Source organism: Bufo bufo, chromosome 2 (genome assembly GCF_905171765.1).
Source record: "Bufo bufo chromosome 2, aBufBuf1.1, whole genome shotgun sequence".
In the NCBI taxonomy this organism is placed as follows: domain Eukaryota; kingdom Metazoa; phylum Chordata; class Amphibia; order Anura; family Bufonidae; genus Bufo; species Bufo bufo.
The window spans coordinates 41,671,978-41,682,774 of record NC_053390.1 but is presented as its reverse complement, the minus strand read 5'-3'; the positions used below and the strand labels follow the sequence as shown (position 1 = coordinate 41,682,774).

The following is a 10,797-nucleotide window of genomic DNA, read 5'->3' as shown; positions in this document are numbered from 1 at the left end:
TAACTCAGGATCAGTACAGGATAAGTAATGTAATGTATGTACACAGTGACTGCACCAGCAGAATAGTGAGTGCAGCTCTGGAGTATAATACAGGATGTAACTGAGGATCAGTACAGGATAAGTAATGTATGTACACAGTGACTGCACCAGCAGAATAGTGAGTGCAGCTCTGGAGGATAATACAGGATGTAACTGAGCATCAGTACAGGATAAGTAATGTAATGTATGTACACAGTGACTGCACCAGCAGAATAGTGAGTGCAGCTCTGGAGGATAATACCAATGTAACTGACGTCATAGGCATGCTGTTATGTAGAAAACGTGATTGGGTACGGCCACACGTTCTGGTTTCATCATAAAAGGAGATAAAATATTAAGGATAGATACAGCTTCTCCTCTTTTATGAATTCACTCCTGGTTTTGACTTTCAAAACGGCATCATTTGGCTGTAGGGTAATTGTTATGGATTTACCCGACTAGCGATCTGGACGGGTCTGCTTCAGAGAGCAGTTATACCATTGGGCTATAATCCTCCTCCTGAAGTTTCAGGCCTGTGCATTCCCCTTCTTCATCGGTGCACCAGGAGAAAAGTGCTCCCAGCTTCACAACGCATATCCAGGGAGCAGGAAGAAACCAGGCAGACAGCAGATCTCTGGAGTGAATGTGATGACGTCGGCCCGGACGTCACACAGTCATTAGCGTGCCAAGTTTAATGAGTGCGTAAATTATTGCTGTGGTGTCAGGAAGTTTCAAGACCTCTAGTGAGCAGCACCAAATTTATCATACAATGTGTACCCACCAGATAAAATCGGTGCAGCTTCTGCCTCTCTGCTCTTATTTTATCCAGCAGTAATAAATCTGCCCCATATAAATCCGTATGATGCCGTATTGTGGATCTGTTCTCCCGTGGAGCACCATATGGCGGCAATAACTTAAAAGTTGTGTGTCTATACAATGCAGCAGGGCTGATCTGTACATACTGGAGGAAGGGGGCACAACAATGCAAATTTGAATATAGATTGTATATAGATCATTCAGAGGCCGACTGCAGGGACCCCCGCCGACGCTTGTCTGGGTTCTCCCTGTAGTAGGTTGATCAAAGTTATGCAATTCAATCTCTGCTTGCTGTCGGTGAATGAAAGCAAGTCTTCTTTATCTCCAGAGGTTAAAATCCTGTGATTATTGATATTTACATCAGCATGTGCTTTAATCATATCCCGTCTAGGCAATGCTCTGTGAGCTAAACAGCCCGGACTCCAGACTGATACATTGTAACAAACTAGCAGAGTTGTATCCAGTCTAGACAATGCTCTGTGAGCTAAACAGCCCGGACTCCAGACTGATACATTGTAACAAACTAGCACAGTTGTATCCAGTCTAGACAATGCTCTGTGAGCTAAACAGCCCGGACTCCAGACTGATACATTGTAACAAACTAGCAGAGTTGTATCCAGTCTAGACAATGCTCTGTGAGCTAAACAGCCCGGACTCCAGACTGATACATTGTAACAAACTAGTACAGTTGTATCCAGTCTAGACAATGTTCTGTGAGCTCAACAGCCCGGACTCCAGACTGATACATTGTAACAAACTAGTACAGTTGTATCCAGTCTAGACAATGCTCTGTGAGCTCAACAGCCTGGACTCCAGACTGATACATTGTAACAAACCAGCAGGAGATGTTTTTTCTGCCCAGCAAGCAAAGATTTTGAAAATAGTAAGAAATTGAAACACGATTAGAGCTGTGTAATTTCTCATCATATCAGGATTAAATGGATATTTTGGTTGCAACAAGTTATCCCATACTAGATAGGGGATAACTGTTGGAGGGGTGGGAGTCTGACCCCCAAGGATCATGAAAACGGGGGACCCTGTTCCTTGTATGAATGAAGCCGTGTAATCGCCAGTCCTATAGAGAAGAACGGAGCCGCAATACATATGCTTATGTTTGATTCACCCAGGCAGACATAGGACCCCCGTTCTTGTTAGTCAGACCCCCACCCATCTAACAGTTATCCCCTATTCTGTGGATAGGAGAGAACATGTTATTGGAATACCCCTTTTGTATAAAACATCTACATGTACTGGTAGAATGACACACTCAGCTCTGCTACATCTGCTTGTCAGAAATCTTGAGGATTATGTCCTATGGAGGGATCATCCAGCGGTTTTTGATGGCAGGAGAAAGTTCATGGCTTCTTGACCCTAGGATTGAGATGTAACTATTCCTAGGAGTAGCTGCTGCGGATTGTATGGAATCCATGGCGTTTCTGGTGACCTACGACCCCCGCCGTCCCGCATTTCTGCAGTTACTCACCGGTTCCCAACTTGTACAGCTGAAAATAAATTATTTTAATACCACAATTAACTTTGCTTTGTTCTTATTAGTCATTGATTGCAGTTCATGGCAATGTGGCTAAGGCTACATGCACACGACCGTATGTGTTTTGCGGTCCGCAAAAAATAAACGGATGACATCCGTATGCCATTTTAATTTTTTGCGGATCCATTGTAACAATGCCAAAAACAGACAAGAATAGGACGTGTTATATATATATATATATATATATATATATATATATATTATATAATATTTTTATTTTATTTTTTTTGCGGGGCTACGGAACGGACATACAGATGCGGATAGCACACAGTGTGCTGTCCGCATTTTTTGCGGACCCATTGAAATAACTGGGCCCTCATCATATCCGCAAAAAAAAAACAGACACGGAAACAAAATACGTTTGTGTGCATGAGGCCTAAAAGTGAGGCGGTTTTCTGTTTTATCACTCCATTGACTCGTCCCGCTACGAGTGGCGCTGTCTTTTAAAAAAAACAAAAACAAGCCCTAAATGAAATTGCAGTAAAAGCTACGGTAATGGATTTTTGTATTATTATTTTTTTTGCAGTAGTTTAAGCGAATGTGTGAGCGTACCCTAAGACAGTGCTGCTTCTCTAGTTCCCACTGTTTGTCAGAGCATGTTGGGAGTAGTAGTTGTACAGGGTGGGCCATTTATATGGATACACCTTAATAAAATGGGAATGGTTGGTGATATTAACTTCCTGTTTGTAGCACATTAGTATATGTGAGGGGGGAAACTTTTCAAGATGGGTGGTGACCATGGTGGCCATTTTGAATCCAACTTTTGTTTTTTCAATAGGAAGAGGGTCATGTTGCACATCAAACTTATTGGGAATTTCACAATAAAAACAATGGTGTGCTGGGTTTTAACGTAACTTTATTCTTTCATGAGTTATTTACAAGTTTCTGACCACTTATAAAATGTGTTCAATGTGCTGCCCATTGTGTTGGATTGTTAATGCAACCCTCTTCTCCCACTCTTCACACACTGATAGCAACACCGCAGGAGAAATGCTAGCACAGGCTTCCAGTATCCGTAGTTTCAGGTGCTGCACATCTCGTATCTTCACAGCATAGACGATTGCCTTCAGATGATATGAGATGTGCAGCACCTGAAACTACGGATACTGGAAGCCTGTGCTAGCATTTCTCCTGCGGTGTTGCTATCAGTGTGTGAAGAGTGGGAGAAGAGGGTTGCATTGACAATCCAACACAATGGGCAGCACATTGAACACATTTTATAAGTGGTCAGAAACTTGTAAATAACTCATGAAAGAATAAAGTTACGTTAAAACCAAGCACACCATTGTTTTTATTGTGAAATTCCCAATAAGTTTGATGTGTCACATGACCCTCTTCCTATTGAAAAAACAAAAGTTGGATTCAAAATGGCCGCCATGGTCACCACCCATCTTGAAAAGTTTCCCCCCTCACATATACTAATGTGCCACAAACAGGAAGTTAATATCACCAACCATTCCCATTTTATTAAGGTGTATCCATATAAATGGCCCACCCTGTATAATAGCTATTCAAGTTCATTCACAATTTAGTCATTATCCTGCAGCAACTCCAGTGAGAGTAAGGGAGGCTTCACGAGTTCCCCTTCTTCATAATGAGAATGCCCCCTTTTTTTTTTTGTCTCCAATTTGCGGTGAAAAATTAACTTAAAAGGTCGCAATCGAAACACGGACCGAATTTCTGCCATGATTTGCCGCCGTTCTCACTTTTTGGCATGGAAGGAGGACAAAAGTGGATGTGGTCTCCCGGGAGACTTAGTATAGGACTAATGGAACTGGAGTATGGGAAAATTACGTAAATTTATGGCGCAAATCTATTTGTTGCATAGCAGGCAAAGAAGGATAGAAAGCTGAGTGCGCCAAATTCACGTGAGACGTGCGCTTTGTAGTAAATTAGATGCGTTACTACTGTACTCTCTAGCCTTTATTAGTACATGAGGGCCAATGAACACTGCAGATGAGTGCACCAAAAGGCACATGCCCTTAAAGGCTATGAACACCTTTTGGGTGCAATTATTATTATTATTTTTTTAACTATTATTGCTTTTTACTTATTTTGGGCTTGAAATAATTTTTTTTCAATTGGCCTTTATTAAAAATTTTCAGCCACAATGATGTTATCTGTGTTTTTGCAGAGCAGGAGGGTTCTATGTTTACATTGAATCCCATCATTTGACGGCTCATGTTCATCCCTTAACTCTGATTTCCTGAGGCTCATAAACACTTATTTAAGCCATATTCTTATCAGTGTGGCAGGAGTTCAAAGAATAGGCCTACAGACCGAGCAGGAGGGTCTGCTGGATGACGGGACTCAATCGAAACTGACAGTCTGTAGGTGCTCTCGTTTAACCACTGTACGGTAGGTAGTTCAAGAACTGCTGGAAATTTTTAATGAAGACTAATTGAATTAAATGATTTTTAGCCCAAAATGAGTAGAATGCAATCATTAAAAAAAAATTGCCCCCAACAGGTGGCCTTAGCCTTTAAATAAAAAATGGGTGCCATTCACACCATCTTCAAAAACATCACTGTGTATCTGGAAAGGCATAATAATATAACATTTATTTTGGCACAATTACAGAGTAATTATATAATGAGGCGGCTGGTCCTCCTGACGCGGAGCGGACGGCGTCACTTTACACAGTAGTCCTGTTTATTATCCAAATCCATTGAAATTTGTCATTTTCCTCCTGTGGTCAGTACGGTACAGCTGTGGCGTCTATAGTTTCATCTGGCTGCTCCGTCCAGGTATTTAGTTAATGCTGCCTCTAACACCGCCACCGCAAAATCTGCGTCTTCCTTCCTGATACACATTGGAGGCTTGATACGGAAACTCTGTTGAGAGAAGTAAAATATATATATATAGTTTTGACTGACCACAGAGCCTCACAATAGGTTGACACTTCCTGTTCTGAAGAGATCACGTCATCTCATTATTCACACAGGCAGGATTACAATCACAGATAACACACTTATACAGGGAGTGCAGAATTATTAGGCAAGTTGTATTTTTGAGGATTAATTTTATTATTGAACAACAACCATGTTCTCAATGAACCCAAAAAACTCATTAATATCAAAGCTGAATATTTTTGGAAGTAGTTTTTAGTTTGGTTTTAGTTTTAGCTATTTTAGGGGGATATCTGTGTGTGCAGGTGACTATTACTGTGCATAATTATTAGGCAACTTAACAAAAAACAAATATATACCCATTTCAATTATTTATTTTTACCAGTGAAACCAATATAACATCTCAACATTCACAAATATACATTTCTGACATTCAAAAACAAAACAAAAACAAATCAGTGACCAATATAGCCACCTTTCTTTGCAAGGACACTCAAAAGCCTGCCATCCATGGATTCTGTCAGTGTTTTGATCTGTTCACCATCAACATTGCGTGCAGCAGCAACCACAGCCTCCCAGACACTGTTCAGAGAGGTGTACTGTTTTCCCTCCTTGTAAATCTCACATTTGATGATGGACCACAGGTTCTCAATGGGGTTCAGATCAGGGGAACAAGGAGGCCATGTCATTAGATTTTCTTCTTTTATACCCTTTCTTGCCAGCCACACTGTGGAGTACTTGGACGCGTGTGATGGAGCATTGTCCTGCATGAAAATCATGTTTTTCTTGAAGGATGCAGACTTCTTCCTGTACCACTGCTTGAAGAAGGTGTCTTCCAGAAACTGGCAGTAGGACTGGGAGTTGAGCTTGACTCCATCCTCAACCCGAAAAGGCCCCACAAGCTCATCTTTGATGATACCAGCCCAAACCAGTACTCCACCTCCACCTTGCTGGAGTCTGAGTCGGACTGGAGCTCTCTGCCCTTTACCAATCCAGCCACGGGCCCATCCATCTGGCCCATCAAGACTCACTCTCATTTCATCAGTCCATAAAACCTTAGAAAAATCAGTCTTGAGATATTTCTTGGCCCAGTCTTGACGTTTCAGCTTGTGCGTCTTGTTCAGTGGTGGTCGTCTTTCAGCTTTTCTTACCTTGGCCATGTCTCTGAGTATTGCACACCTTGTGCTTTTGGGCACTCCAGTGATGTTGCAGCTCTGAAATATGGCCAAACTGGTGGCAAGTGGCATCTTGGCAGCTGCACGCTTGACTTTTCTCAGTTCATGGGCAGTTATTTTGCGCCTTGGTTTTTCCACACTCTTCTTGCGACCCTGTTGACTATTTTGATTGAAACGCTTGATTGTTCGATGATCACGCTTCAGAAGCTTTGCAATTTTAAGAGTGCTGCATCCCTCTGCAAGATATCTCACTATTTTTGACTTTTCTGAGCCTGTCAAGTCCTTCTTTTGACCCATTTTGCCAAAGGAAAGGAAGTTGCCTAATAATTATGCACACCTGATATAGGGTGTTGATGTCATTAGACCACACCCCTTCTCATTACAGAGATGCACATCAACTAATATGCTTAATTGGTAGTAGGCTTTCGAGCCTATACAGCTTGGAGTAAGACAACATGCATAAAGAGGATGATGTGGTCAAAATACTCATTTGCCTAATAATTCTGCACGCAGTGTATATATATATATATATATATATATATATATATATATATATATATATATTAGCAGAAGGACCCGACTTTGCACGGGTATATTTTATCTATCCCCCTATAACAGTGACGACTACAGTACACCGCCCCCTTAAGTGACCTCCACAGCCCCCCACCCCTTAACACTGACCCGCCCCAAAGTGCCCCGCCTCCTTACAATGGGACCTCCACAGCAGCCAACCCCTTAACTTTGACCTTCACAGTAGCCTGCCCCTTTAACAGTGAGTTCCACATCACCCCACCGTCTGGATAATGACCTCCACAGGGGCCCGCCCCCTTAACAGTGACCTCTACAGCACCTGCCCCTTAACACTGACCATAGGTTACAGTCCCCTTAACTGTGACCTCCACCATTCCTGACCTCCACAGCGACTACCCCTTTAACAGTGACTGCCACAGTCCTCCGCTCCCTTAAAGGGATTCTGTCACCACTATATGACCATATACAGCACTTACATGGCGCTGTAGCACACCTATACATGAATCTAATGGTACCTTTGTTATATTCTTTAGACATCCAGAAGCAGGAAAAACAACGTTTATTTCATATGCAAATGAGCACTCGCTAGTGCCCAGGGGCGGCGTTCAGTGTGTAAGTGCCCAGGGGTGGTGTTCAGTGTGTAGGTGCCCAGGGGTGGTGTTCAGTGTGTAGGTGCCCAGGCTGCTCTGCTTTTTTTAACCGTTACTCCTCCCCCAGCCTCTTCCTTTGCCCGCCCTCCTATTCCCTTGTATCATCCCTAGATCCGGCCGAGATCCCGCGCCTAAGCACTGCTTCGCCGGCTGGCGCATGCGCACTAGTTGAGTTGACCCCGTACCCAAAATGGGCATTGCAGTGTGCATGCCCTGGCCCGGCGAAGCAGTGCGCAGGCGCGGAATCTCGGCCGGACCTAGGGATAATACAAGGGAATCCCCATCGGCAGTGGAGTGGGAGGGGGCGTGGCCTAATAGGTTGGGGCGTGACTTAGCAATACCCAGGGGAGGGGTTTTTAAGTCAGTCTGTGGACTGAATGGCCACCCTACATGCCCCCTTAACTTTGACCTCTGCAGTACTCCGCTCCCTTAAGTGTCATCCACAGTGCCCTGCCCCCTTAAAGCTTGACCTACAGCAGTGAAGAAAAATGGCTCGGTTGTTATGGAAACCTGGTGTAAAACTGAGTGTATGTGGAGACTAAGGGCTTGCGGGCTTCTATTGGCCGATAAGGGTCATGTGACCAGGATTCTATTGGCTAATTCATTTTTTTGGGAATATCTCAGGAACGGTACGTCCTAGAGAGATGAGACCTGGTCTAAAACCTTCCTGGACACCTGATGTACCTGTGTGCCAGATTTCGTGATTGTAAATGTGACGGTGCGGATTCCTTTAGTGAACATACATACATTACATACATACACACCACTTTATATATTAGATATTCAATAACACTGGATCCATCATTCACAATAGGTGAGGCGGACAGTCCAGCTCCTCTCTGTTTGCAGCATGCCCTGGGAAATTGTGTGCACGTTATTGAGAATGATCAGAGGACTGGCACACTAGTGGGCATACCTCCATAAGCTCTGCCCACAAATCACATAGAAGGGAGCTGTAACCATTTTGAAGCCAAAGGGGGTTATTTACTAAAAACGGGCGTTTCACACACCAGTCTTAATAAAATAAAAAAAGGCCTCTGGGGTAACATGCGGCCAATTCATTAAGAGGTGGAGGCCTCCAAAAGTCACAAATCTTGCAACTTTTTGTATGCCGGTTGGCATACAAGTTTTGTAAATGATTCCCAAATACCTTAGTGTCTAGGCTAGGAGTTTATTAAATTGGGGGAGATTTCTCAGACTCCTGCTAGAGCAGGCAGAAATTTCCTACACTCACCACTAGGGGGAACTTAATGCTTATACATTATTACTCCTATTGGCTTAAATGGGAGCTGTAGAGTTATGTATACAGTGAGCTCCCCCTGGTGGCTGATGAGGACAGGTGGAATTTAATCATATAATTCTGTGTAGGAAACAGGGGATTTGGACTTTCCAAGAACTGAGCGCTGACCCATATAAAGACATAAAATGAACAGTTTATGAAGGGGCACTTGGCAGACAAATACTGGGGGCACTGTTTGTGGGTGGGAACTTGAATGGCATTGTTGATGCTGTCATTATGCATCCTGACCTGTAGATATAAGTGAGGTTTAACCCTACCCTAAAGCCAAACTTACATTACTGTAAAGTCCTCCTTTTCCGACCAGCACCCCGTTTTCTCTGCAGTACTCCCATATAATGTTCAGCTCTTCTGCAGGGAGTGGTCGCCGTGTTTTCTGAAGAAGTAAAAATAAGTAATTTCATGAAATGGTTAAAGGGATGGCCTGGTTTAAAAACCCATTACTAAAAAATTGGGGTGGGGGTGACATGCTGGACCCTAATCTGTTAGCCATTGCAGTTACTCTCTGGAGGGCCCCTGCCTTACACATACAACCCATTGATTTCAAAAGTGTAATGCTTCATTTCACCTATGGTGGCGCTGCAGGGAAACTGAGCACTCAGATTACAGCTGATTGCTGGAGATCTCAGCTGAAGGACAACCTGTGATCTCCTTAGTGTTGGGGGAGGCGTCTAACAAAAAGTCATTGTCCAAAGTGGATGATCCCTTTAATTTTAATTGGTAATCTTACAAGATGGAAGCAACGCAAAACTCCTGCACTAAAAGGGAGCGAAGTAGAATATGACCTGCTAAGCTTCTGCTCGCATGTTCTCACCGATCCCCAGAAGATAGATTCTGTCCTCCATCGTGCTCACCTTATCAGTCACCAGCTCCACCCCGATCATCAGTCCTTTCCCACGAACGTCTCCAACAATTTCAAACTTATCCCGAAGCTTGGAAAGTTCCTGCAGGAAATGGCTCCCCACCGTCCTGCAGTTGTCCTGTAGACCGTCTTCGTCAATCACCTAGAGAGAGGGGTGGGAGAACATCCGGAGACCGTCAGTGACACAAACTTGTCCTGTGTCGGTCATTGTATTGAAAGCTGCTCGTAGAGAATGACAGATGGGCAACTTCTTTAGATATGACTGGTGGTCCTGTACTTTTCTTTTGGGGTCCTTGAAGGGATGTACATTAAGTACAGTGAAGAGATATTGCAGGAGACTGAAGAGATTGAAGAGATACTGCAAGAGATTGGCTTGGAGTTTGCAACTGGCTCATCTGTGTTTTTTTTTGCTGACCATTGCTTGAGAAGAGGTAAGGAATTTGGTCAGGTGTTTGCTATTGTGCGTTTGCTAATGAGCCTAGCTCACTAAGGTGTTACATTTGTTGCTGGGGGAGGAGCTTGTGAAGGAGTGTGTGTATATATAAAGACAGACTCATTAGCTGGCCTAATTCATTAGCTGCAAGTACTACCTTTAAAGTACTACATTAAGTACAGTGAAGAGATATTGCAGGAGACTGAAGAGATTGAAGAGATACTGCAAGAGATTGGCTTGGAGTTTGCAACTGGCTCATCTGTGTTTTTTTTGCTGACCATTGCTTGAGAAGAGGTAAGGAATTTGGTCAGGTGTTTGCTATTGTGCGTTTGCTAATGAGCCTAGCTCACTAAGGTGTTACATTTGTTGCTGGGGGAGGAGCTTGTGAAGGAGTGTGTGTATATATAAAGACAGACTCATTAGCTGGCCTAATTCATTAGCTGCAAGTACTACCTTCAAGTACTACATTAAGTACAGTGAAGAGATATTGCAGGAGATAGTCAGGAGGTAGGCTGGAAGGTGGAAACAATACAAAAAAAGGTAAGATTTGTTTGTTTGATTTAAATTTACAATTTTTTATTTTTTTTTCCTCTTTAAAATGGCAGACTTGGTTCAGT

The 10,797-nt window shown here is 43.2% G+C and overlaps 1 protein-coding gene across 1 annotated transcript in view; it reads right to left on the bottom strand.

The window, feature by feature from the left end:
- Positions 1-4,921: 4,921 nt before the first annotated feature.
- Positions 4,922-10,797, bottom strand: part of AGXT2 (alanine--glyoxylate aminotransferase 2) — a 47,911-nt gene continuing 42,035 nt past the window's right edge. Inside the window, exons 12-14 of the mRNA XM_040420988.1 lie at positions 9,740-9,889; positions 9,163-9,261; positions 4,922-5,217 (exon numbers count right to left, since the gene is read on the bottom strand). Of these exons, the coding sequence (XP_040276922.1) occupies positions 5,110-5,217; positions 9,163-9,261; positions 9,740-9,889 (357 nt within the window). The 3' untranslated portion in view covers positions 4,922-5,109. The remainder of the gene's footprint in view (positions 5,218-9,162; positions 9,262-9,739; positions 9,890-10,797) is intronic.